Source organism: Podarcis filfolensis (assembly GCF_964270895.1).
Source record: "Podarcis filfolensis genome assembly, chromosome: 2".
In the NCBI taxonomy this organism is placed as follows: Eukaryota; Metazoa; Chordata; class Lepidosauria; order Squamata; family Lacertidae; genus Podarcis; species Podarcis filfolensis.
The window spans coordinates 96,092,109-96,103,718 of NC_139605.1; the positions used below are offsets into that span (position 1 = coordinate 96,092,109).

Genomic DNA, 11,610 nt, shown 5'->3' on the forward strand with positions numbered 1-11,610 from the left:
CAAATCCCACCTCTGCAAGAGGCAAACTTAGAATGGGGTATGGCAGAGTTTCTGTTCCTGGAGCAGCCGCTTTTAAGAAAGCCCAAGAGGGGCTATTCTACCCAGCTTTGTTTTCCAACAAGACGACACATACCAATCAGAAAGGCTTAAATCTTCAGCCCTCTCCGAGCATCTCCTCCCCCACCCAAATCCTTGGGAATCGGAGGAGAGGTCAAAAATAGATGGAGATCCTGGCGCCAAGGCACAGCAGACAAGCTATGAGGAAGAGGGCTGGCGAGCCTTGCCAGAAACCCACACATGAATCTTGCAGATGTTTCAGTTTTCTTGGCTGCTTAGAACTTTGTACACTGTTTCCCCTGACCTCCCCGTTGTGCTGCCGCAAGCACACGATCCAAGAAGCCCACAGTCCATGCCAGGCTTTCTACTGGCAGAACCCAATGTCCTCGGCAGCATGCTGGGCAGGGAAAGTGAGTGGTTTTTGGGAAGAGACCAATAACTTATTCCAGAGACACCCGTCATGCCAGCTCTCTCCCTTAAGAGCACACGTTTGCACCATTATCTTCCTGGATTGTGCAGTCAAAGCAGTTTGGCGTCATCTTCGAAGAGTTAAACGTTTCTGCTACCAGCTGCTATTACAGAAAGGAGGAGAGAAACAAGCCTACCCTGGAATACTGTGAATAATTCAGCTGCAACCAGTATGAGTGCCGTAAATTAGGAAGATGGGAGTAAAAAGCAAGGCATAAAATCAACCTTGCCCCCTGTAGACCATGCTCACCTAGTCCAGGATAGGTCCTGCGTTTGCTGAGATTGGCCGATTTCACTAGGAACATACAGGATTGATGAGTCATCCAGGAGCAGAAAATAAGCAGCAGAGCTCCCAGAAAGATGCCACACTAGAAAGGAGGAAATAAAAGCGCTGGGTGAATAATAAGCACTCTCCACCACCCCCTCCTCCCCCCCCTACAACTCTTATTTCATGCATTCTTATTGCTGTCCCATAGCACCTAGAGGCTGCCTGGGATGTTTGCAGCTACACACTAGTCTGTTAAGGGAGATCCCCTGCCTCTGAACAGCAGTCAGCCAAAATGTGACGTACGAGTTCAATTTTATTCACACACACACAGTTTATGGCAGAAGACATAGAGCAGCCACCTGTTTACTAAATGGCTCAGTTGCAGCACCTCCTTGCCTGGAAAAGGAAACCAGAGCAATTTATGGAAGGGAACAAGACTACATGCCCTGCTGTTGTGACATTTTCTGGGCATATTCCAGAACAGTGATCTGTCTCAAGCTCCTACCAGATTCATGTTAAACAAGTTAGCATGCTGTTGATCCAGGAGTTTGAACTCCTCTGCAGAGGTGTTACTGGCTGTACTACCCACTTACAGCGCAAACATAAATTACCCTGTTAGCTACCTGTCCCAGAAAGCATTGTGCTGGCTCCCTCTCTGGACGTATTTGTAGAGGAAGCAAGCGGAAGGAGCTCAGAGAAAAGAGGGGGAGAGAGAGGACATGAATGGCTGAGCATTTATTGAAAACAATGCATGACTCCGCAGGAACAAGTGGTGCTAAACTTTAATCACAGCTGCTATTTGTTCTGAGTTGTAGCTTTGGAGTTGCTGGCAACTGTGGGCATAACAAACCAATGTCCTGCTCTGAGAAGCCTTAAAACGTAAATAGCGGCAAAGGGCTACTTTCTCAAGGGAAGGCTTATTGACATCAGTTGGCAGCTGTGAGGTTGGACCAACCAACAAGAACCCCAGAGCCTTCCAAAGGTCTCTCAAAAACACTGCCACAGGTCAATTGTTTTGTGTGTGTGTGTGTCCCCACAAAATAAAGGAAGTCATTGCCATTTCCAGGATTCGGTGGAAGCAGGTGACACAGGATAAGCAATCCCTTGTCTCCCAGGGCCTGCTGAAACAAAGGCTACACACACAGACCTTTCTGGGCAGAAGTTATACTGGAGTTAGTATCCTACTACTGTGATTTTCCATCAGGTCATTCGTGCAACCAAGTACCACAATCTATTAGCAGCATCTGTTAACAAGCGCTGCCGTGCATTGGGAAAGCATCTGTGACCAGATGTTCATGTGCATAACCACATATCATTTGGTGGTAAGCACTTTTACAACCACAAAGACTTAATTACTACCAGCAGTTCCTAACTCCCGTTAAGTCCAGCACTGAAAAATCAACTATGCCTCCGAGTGTCCGATGACCGACACCTGCGTCTCTTTTACCAGCAGGGGCATCTGTCTATGTGGCTCAAAACAGACGCAAGCACTATGAAGTGCCACTAGCAACACCAGTCTTAAAAGTACGACCTCTGATACACCTTAGGAAGAAAGGGCCTGTGCCCCTTAAGGAGGAGATGTGGACATGCCTAACAGCTCTTCTACTACCTGTCTCGCCTTCCCCTATATATATTTTCTCTCTTCCTATTGCAACATGGCCTCATTCCTTACACAGCGGTGCATTTATTTCCTATGCACTTTTTGGCTGGTTTAAGATCTATTATACAGTGGTGCCTCGCAAGACGAAATTAATTCGTTCTGCGAATTTTTCGTCTTGCGAAGCACGGTCAAGTCGCAACTGCACCTCTTCAAGTGGTTTTAAGAAAAAGGAAACAAACTTGCAAGACGTTTTCGTCTTGCGAAGCAAGCCCATAGGGAAATTCGTCTTGCGAAGCAACTCAAAAAACGAAAAACTCTTTCGTCTTGCGAGTTTTTCGTCTTCCGAGGCATTCGTCTTGCGAGGTACCACTGTATTGGCATCGCTTTTTAGGCTCATCAGACCCTGCTTACACTTGTACCTATGCCTATTTCTACCTTGCTCATTCATTTTAATCTGAGGAATTTGTAGGTAAGAGTGGGAAATAGAATTGTAAGGGAGCTTTATTATTTCTAAATTGCAAAAAGTTCACAACAAAGCACAAGGTTTATTTAAAGTGGGGGGGAACCTACAGAACGCTCTGGGATGGTTACATTATTAGACTGAAGGACTAATTCACCTCTTGGGGCATTCAGACCATGATCATGCCAGGAGTTTAAATCTTTTCCTCCCCTGTGGGGAGAGAAACCCATGGATACAATGAATGTAAGAAGGAAGGCACAGACATTCATTGCAAAGAAGCATACTCTCAGGCTATCACTTGCCTTCAGACATTATATACAACATGTCGCATATTCACAGATACTGGGAATGTCAAAAATCTGGTAAACAGTCTATTCTCAGTCAGTCCAGGGTTAAAGCCGAAGATGGCAGCTGCTATTTTCAACTGACAACTCAGCTGCTATTTTCTGATCAAAGAACCATGTTTATTATTTGACTAGTCAAATATTCCAGCAAGAGTACCCTGATGCAGATCTCTCTGCAACAGAAAAATATAACGACATCATTGGTACCATCTGTTAACGGACCTACTTAAATGACTCAAGTGTTTTGCTTTGCTATATGCTAATGCCATCTGTTGGGAAAAAGATGGAACTAACCAAGAGCTAAACATCTTGATTGATTGGAACCTTCTGATGCAAAGGTTTGGAGGGTTTGGAATCTCTTCCAAAAGTTACTTGAAAAAGTAATATCAGGTTATCAATTTGCTTAGCAGCTTAGGAAAGACATTCAGCATGTTTAGTCTCTGGTCACAAAAAGCTTGTGTTCTAAAACTATGCATACTTACTTAGGAGCAAATCCCATTAAACTAAGTAGGACTTGCTTTCGAGTAAACACACAGAGGATGGTGCTGATATTCTTCCATTTTTCTAAACATAACTTACTCTGTTCTATATTGTTCCATATCAAAATCTGACTTGATGTAGGGATCATGAATCATAAGCCAACAAGAGACTGCTGAAACTGCTAAGGATCTTTTTTTAAAAAAGCCTGTGGGTTCTTGTTAGCATATGCAGACTTCCAGACTTCACAAAAGAAAGGAATAACTTTCTTGCCATTCATAGCTTAACAAGTTAAAGGTAAAGGTAATGGACTTCTGACAGTCTGTAAGTCCAGCAACAGGAGCTCACCCCAGCGCCACACACTTAACAAGTTAAGTTTGAATAAAATCCTATGTAGCTTCAGTATTAAATTGGGCAGGATTCACCTAATAAGTCGTAGTAGTTTGGATTTGATATCCCGCTTTATCACTACCCAAAGGAGTCTCAAAGCGGCTAACATTCTCCTTTCCCTTCCTCCTCCACAACAAACACTCTGTGAGGTGAATGAGGCTGAGAGACTTCAGAGAAGTGTGACTAGCCCAAGGTCACCCAGCAGCTGCATGTGGAGGAGCGGAGACGTGAACCCGGTTCACCAGATTACGAGACTACCGCTCTTAACCACTGCACCACACTGGCTCACGGCAACTGAAGCCCTGTGCAAAGACTTTCACTCGATCAATAGCGCTTCCCCCACCTTTGCACTCTCCACACAAAATTGGCTGCAGGGGGTCAGAATCATGACCAAACCAGTGCACTGGGTGGAGTAGTGAGAAGATTGTTCCTCCTGGCAAGCCAAAATGCTTGTCCTGATGGAACCAGGAGCGAGATGTCAAATTCCTCCTATTATTTTTCTGTTTTATTTCAGAATAGTTTTTAGCCTAATTGACATTCAAATAATTCTAGAAAAACAGATCAAATTAAATTAAATATATACTGTATCTGTTATTGTAAAACCTAATATTGCACAGGAGCCTGGGCAAAAATACAGATTTTAGCTTTGTACTAAGGCAGACACGTCCAAAGTCCGCTTTGGGGGCCTAATCTGGTCCGCCGTTTAATCCTGCCCCTGTGACACCTTATTTCCTACAAAAACCGTAACTCTTTGAAAAAAGTTTGCACACCACTGTACTAAGGAGTGTCAAACGAATCAGTGCCTGGCGTATCTCAGGGGTGGGGGTGGGGATTCCATAATTGGAACACCACCACAAGGAAGGCCCTATTCCATGTCATCGTATGATGCATCACCCCCAAGGGTGGGACAGAAAGGGTCTCCCCCCCTCATCCCCAGATCTAAGGGCATGTTCTGTTCAGACACCAGGACCACAAGCCATCAAGGACTTTATAGGTCAATACCAGCACCTGAAATTCAGCCCAGAAACTCACAAGCAGCCAAGTTAAGATCTTTTAACACCAGTGATTCCAGCTGGTTGCCCTAGTCAAAATTCTCACTGCCACTATCTTGATCTGCACTTACTGAAGTTTCCAAACTGTCTTTAGGGCAGCTCCATCCTCTGCAGTACACTGTAAAGCTGACCATTTTATATTGCAGGTACAAAATCAAGCAACTTTAGTGGAGAGCAAGATTGCAAGTTCAGAGAACAAAAATAGCTCCGAAAGTGCAATGGGAACACCACAGAAGATAAATAAAACATAACTTTAAGAACTGCTGTCTGAGCCTGCTTTTTTCCATCCACCTCTACTCCCAGCCCTTTTTCCTTGTGTGTCATGTCTTCTATACTGCAATGCGCTTTACTTGTGGGCTGCCTTTGGAAGCATTTCGGAAGCTTCAATTAGTGCAGAATGTGGCTGCCTGACTGTTGTCAGGTTTGGGGCAAACAGTTCATATAACATCAGTTCTATTGCAGCTATACTGGTTGCCTGTACACTTCTGAGCCCAGTTCAGGACCTCAGTGTCTTCTGCAAAAGCTCTCCCAATATGAAACCTACCTTGACCCTTAGATCTTATTCTCATACCCTTCTCTGTTGGAGGAACTGGACATGGAAGAAGGGGTTACAGTATTTGTGAGCACAAATCACCCCGTGTATGAAATAAGTCAACAGGTTCAAGGTCATCCAAGCCAGTTGCTATGGCAATGGCCCAGTGCCATCTATATAAGTGAGCAGGACACATCAGCTCATGAGTCAATCAGTGGGTCTGTTGTGTGTCAGAGTCAGTCTTAGAAGTGAGTTGGAATCTGTGTTACATCTTGAATTGCTGGAGCAACAGAAATACTTTATACTCGCATGTATCTGTATCTGTATTTGTATCTGCAAAGCCTACAGGCTATATGTATATACCAATGTCGGGAACTGCTTTACTGAAGCCTGATCTTCTGCAGCAGTAAACTATTTTGGATCTTAAGATGCCTCTGAATGATGACTGGAACTGGGGGAAACTTCCACTATGTGGGTATCTCACCTCAGATTCCCAACATTCTCCAGGTCCCACCTCTGAGAGACTTTGGGATGATGATGACAAAGGATGGGGCCTTTTCAGTTGTGGCTCCCCATCTGTGGAATGCTCTTCCCAGCAAGGTCCACCTGGCACCTTCACTGACATCTTTCCAATGCCCCAAAAAACCTTAGCTCTCAAACCTAACTTTTGATAGACTGCAATAATATGGTCTGTATTAGTGTGCTGCCAAAGCTTCCTGTGGCTATTATTTTGTGTGTATGTGTGTGTGTGCGCATTTTAATGGTAGATGTTTTGTATGATTTTTCTTTTACTGGTACAATATATCTATGGGTGAAATTCAATGTACCACCAAGTGGGTGGAACAAAGTCCATTCATGCAACAGTACTTTCTCCCTTCTCCTCCCACCAGGCACTCCTTAAACCTGTTCTGGATTTTCCCACAGACCTCCAGATCAGATTTAGAAGATGTGGGCAAGGGAGAGAAGTCCTGTTCTGCAAGCAGACCACATTCCACACATGCAACAGCTTAGCTGAATCCCATTCTATGTTTATCACAGAATCACAGACTTGTACAGTTGGAAGGCTCCACTAGGGTCATCTAGTTCAACCCGCTGCAATGCAGGAATCTTTCACCCAACGTGGCACTTGAACCTACAACCCTGAGATTAAGAGCCTCAGGCTCTACTGAGCCATTGGAGACTTCAGGGTAACAAGCAACTAGCAAGCCTAATTGTGACCCCAGCAAAAATGGGACAATAATTATCTACCTGTCAAATTTTATAAGCTGCTCTGAGGGCCTCTTTGGCTAAAGGACTGGGTAAAAATGCTCTGTATAAATAAATAGCTATCAAATAAAGCAAACACCACCCAAGGTTAATCTAATTCAGAAGCCAACCACCGATGGTTATTTGCCAACATGCTGCACGCCCTAGGTGGGTGGATCATCAGAAAGCTGGCTGGCAAGAGATATTGGGATCAAAATAATACGGAAAGCTATGGGGAAGGTATCCAACTTCCAGAGAAAGAAGGTGAGATTATAGGTAGATCCCAAATATAAAACTCCATTCAAGGTTTTTCTTAAAGAAGTCTGGAAGTCATTCACAGAGGCATGATCAGACTGGATTCTGTGAACAAAACCTAAATGGACAAATTGTAGAACTCTTTGTGCTTGTAAAGAGAGATGCAGACCATTACCTTGCAAATGGCAGGTGTAAAACCTGAACAGCCAACACCAGCTGTGCCTTTCCAATTCAGAAACAGAACTTAGTCTTAACAGGAAAACTGAGCATTCAGCGTCTTAGGAACTCTGACAAAAGCTCGAGGGGAAGGGACCACTTCGATGCCACTGAGACTGTATACCACAATTACAGGCTGTTCTGAAAGTTCAGAGGATCTCAACCAATACGCCTTAGTTCTAGTTAGAACAACAGTGCTATACACCTGTGAGTTGTGGTGTATGGAATCTCCCGGTTCAGAGGCAGTATCTCACTGAACACCAGTTGCCAGGGGACAACGAAAAGGAAAGGGACACTACCATTATGTCCTCCTTGTGTGCATCCCAAAGGCACCTAGTTGCCCATCATGGGAAGTGGGATGCTAGAGAAGATGGACCTCTGGTCTAAGGCAGCATGACTCTTCTTATGTCTTTGTCTAGTAGGACAATTTCTGTACCAAATTAGGAAGTTCAAACCTGTATAATAATACACATATACAATATACCCCCAAAGCACGTAAAAGTTTTATTTAAAGAGTGCAAGGAGCAGAAGTTGGTTATAGGTCCCTGCATGCTGCAAATGCAGTGCACATGCAACTGTCTGTGGAAGGGGAGGCTGATCACTCTCCCCAGTTATAGGGTAAAGGTAAAGGGACCCCTGACCATTAGGTCCAGTCGCGGACGACTCTGGGGTTGCGACGCTCATCTCGCTTTACTGGCCGAGGGAGCTGGTGTACAGCTTCCGGGTCATGTGGCCAGCATGACTAAGCCGCTTCTGGCGAACCAGAGCAACGCACAGAAACGCCGTTTACCTTCCCGCCGGAGCAGTACCTATTTATCTACTTGCACTTTGATGTGCTTTCAAACTGCTAGGTTGGCAGGAGCTGGGACCGAGCAATGGGAGCTAACCCCATGACAGGGATTCGAGCCGCCAAGCTTCTGATCGGCAAGTCCTAGGCTCTGTGGTTTAACCCACAGCGCGTCCCTAGTTATACACAGTGTGGTATATAGGGACGGTGCCTCATCCAGGACTCAACAGGCAGAGCATGGAACTTATTACTGGGGGGGAAGCCACAACCTGCCTCCCAGACTGTCCAATGAGGAAGATTCAACCTCAAAAGTAACTGGAACAATAAGCAAAACAACAGCAGGCACAACCAATGCAGGCAATAAAAGATACAGAAGAATGAGTCCAGGAACTCAGGAAGACCTGATTGCCACTCCCACATGTAAGGCAGCAGCAAAAGTCCTAACCCTGCTACCCCAACTACCTGAGAGACAACCTCAACCCACATCCCTGAGACCTGGCAGGAGAAGGGGGAGATCAGAAACAAGGGCTACCATGCAGGGATGCAGGATGGCTTTAACAGGGAGTGGGTGAAGTGGCTTTCCTGCCACTCTTCAACACAGAAACTATTTGAACACCTACGTTCCTCAATTACGTGACATTTTTGTGCCTGCCAAACAAGTTATACATGTGCGGAAAAACTTCAGTACAATGTCCAACATTGCTTTACTCATGGACATGGTTCCAAGCGACTTACGGACACAATAGAAATACTAAACCCAATTGCAATAAACACAATCAATAAAAACTTAAACGAAATGCATCTATACAAATAAAAGATACCGTATTTTTTGCTCTATAAGACTCACTTTTTCCCTCCTAAAAAGTAAGGGGAAATGTGTGTGCGTCTTATGGAGCGAATGCAGGCTGCGCAGCTATCCCAGAAACCAGAACAGGAAGAGGGATTGCTGCTTTCACTGCGCAGCGATCCCTCTTGCTGTTCTGGCTTCTGAGATTCAGAATATTTTTTTTCTTGTTTTCCTCCTCCAAAAATTAGGTGCGTCTTGTGGTCTGGTGCGTCTTATAGAGCGAAAAATACGGTAGGTCTTAAAGATCCTGCCCCATTAAAAGAGGCCACAAATACCCCTTCAAATTAAGGGCCAAAAGTCCATGTGAGAAGGAATTTTTTTGCCTGGCACCAAAAAATAAAGATAGCACCAGGTGAGCCTCCACAGGGAAAGCATTCCATACATGAAGAGCCACCACTGCAAAGGTCCATCTGAAATAGACGAGATAGACAAGGCAAGGGAACTATTATGCAAAAGTTAAAATAACTTTAGAGTTGCCATGATGAGAAAAGCTCTCTCAGACATAGCTCTGCTAATGGTGAACTCATTTTGAGTCTATCTTTAGGTAGGCAAAACAACACCATCCACACACAAGAGGGAGAACTCAGAAGAACTGGGGAATGCCAATGATTGTAGAAGTAAAAAATATTTGTCAAAGAAAACCTAAGGGAGGGGAAACCCCATAATAACCCTATAAGGACTGAGGATACTCAGTGGGCAGAAAAGAGAGAGAGAGAGAGAGAGAAACAGAGACAGAAAGAGAAAACAACAACAAATAGAATGGAGTACAGTATGAAGGAAGGCAGCATGGCTGGCAGGCATCCTGAACAGGAGGTCACCACACTGCAACATTTTGTTACATGTCTCATTTTGTATTCTTTCTGAAATCTTTATTGTGGGATAGATGTCTTGAAGATGAAGAATACAGTGGTACCTCGGGTTACATATGTTTGACTCCGCTAACCCAGAAATATTACCTCAGGTTAAGAACTTTGCTTCAGGATGAGAACAGAAATCGTGCTGTGGCGGCGTGGCGGCAGCGGGAGGTCCCATTAGCTAAAGTGGTGCTTCAGGTTAACAACAGTTTCAGGTTAAGAATGGACCTCTGGAACGAATTAAGTACTTAACCCGAGGTACCACTGTAACAGGATTTTTTATAAGCAAACTAAGAATAAATAGGCTAAACCACAAGTGTTGTCCTAAACAGTCTGCAAAGTACCCCTCTTGTGTCAGTACTCAGCAAGCGTTAACAAAACATGGTCACTCAGGCCATAAAACTTAACCTGCATGTTATAAACTACCTTCTACAATATAAACAACCATCAACAATACAGTACAGTATAAGGCAAACAACTGATCCGAACTCATCTAAAACTGGCTTTTCTCAACAATAAGTGCAAGCCTGTAACTATCAAGGCAAGTGAGAATAAGGGAAAAGATGAATGGGAATGCAAAGTTAGGTTCAGTTAGCAGAAAGCAATTTTTAAATGAAATTAGTAAGTAAAAAGTGAGAACATAAGCAAAAAAAGGGGGGCAGAGTGATTAGCATAAAAGGAAGGAGGACAGAAAGTGAGTGCGAGGACTAAGTGAAAGAGCAACTTTCCCTCTTAGGCAACCAACAAAATCAGGTGAAGTGGCTTTGCTTGGTGTGGCAGCAGAACCACCTGTAGGATTCCCAGCTTTATTTCTGGCTGAGCTCTTCTGCCTTTCCGAGAGACTGACTGCAGACAGATATTCACAGGGCGCAGCTTTCCCCACAGAAGACAACCCCCTGAGCATCTGCCTGCCACGTGCAGATTCCTTGCCACGAGGACTTTTGGGGAGGTTGGAGGAGGGAACTCCCTGAGCACGGGGGTGGGAGTGGGGTCGGGGATCAGAAAGACTGCCCCCAATCCCCATAGATCCATAATCAAAAATCCACTACAGTCAGTTAGGGGAAGCGGGGCAGAGAGAGCCAAAGGAGAAAAGGAGGAGCAGAATTTGGCGCAAACCCGGGACTAACCTGTCGAAAGCAGAAGGGCATCGTTAGCACGCTGACCCCAACAATGCTGTTCACAATATTCATGATCAGGCCCCAGTTGGAACCAGAGGAAGGGGAGGAAGCCATGCTCGGTGGAGGGCAGGCAGGGAAAGGGACCGTTCTTGGAGGGTGGGCGGTGAGGACTGACAGCTCTGTTTCAACTCAAAGGGGGCGGGGTGCCGGGGACAGACGTGGCGTGGGAAGAACCAAGGTGTGGAGGGTAGTGGGGGGGGAGAGGGAGGGACACTCCAGGGAGTCAAGTTCTTCCCCCTTCCTCTCCCCAGAACCCGGCTCCGGCTTCACGCGTCGCACACACTTCCTCGTTTCCCCTGCTCTGTTGGCGCTTCCGGGATGCAAAAGAAAGGGGGAGGGGAAAAAAGAGAATGCAAGAAACCACAGAGGGCGAGAGGCCTAGAGCGGCACGAACACGGAAAGAGGGCAAAACTCCTTTTGAACCGCTCTGACCGACCCCGGAGGATTGGTCGTGGACAGGGGCGGGGCAAGAGGCCGGGGTTGCCATGGTAACCACCCCGCGTGACGCCGAGGATCTTGCTGTACGCCCGCGGTGGTTGGCTGGTTTCGGTGCCCCTCCGGAGCAGCCCGGCGTGGCCGT

At 45.6% G+C, this 11,610-nt stretch overlaps 1 protein-coding gene across 2 annotated transcripts in view; it reads right to left on the reverse strand.

The window, feature by feature from the left end:
- The window catches only part of SLC38A10 (solute carrier family 38 member 10), an 83,919-nt gene extending 72,435 nt beyond the window's left edge, over window positions 1-11,484 (reverse strand). For both annotated transcript variants that reach the window (XM_083598611.1, XM_083598610.1), the window contains exons 1-2: window positions 10,980-11,484; window positions 776-893 (exon numbers count right to left, since the gene is read on the reverse strand). In XM_083598611.1, coding sequence (XP_083454737.1) covers window positions 776-893; window positions 10,980-11,084 — 223 coding nt within the window. In that variant the 5' untranslated portion in view covers window positions 11,085-11,484. The remainder of the gene's footprint in view (window positions 1-775; window positions 894-10,979) is intronic.
- Window positions 11,485-11,610: the final 126 nt, after the last annotated feature.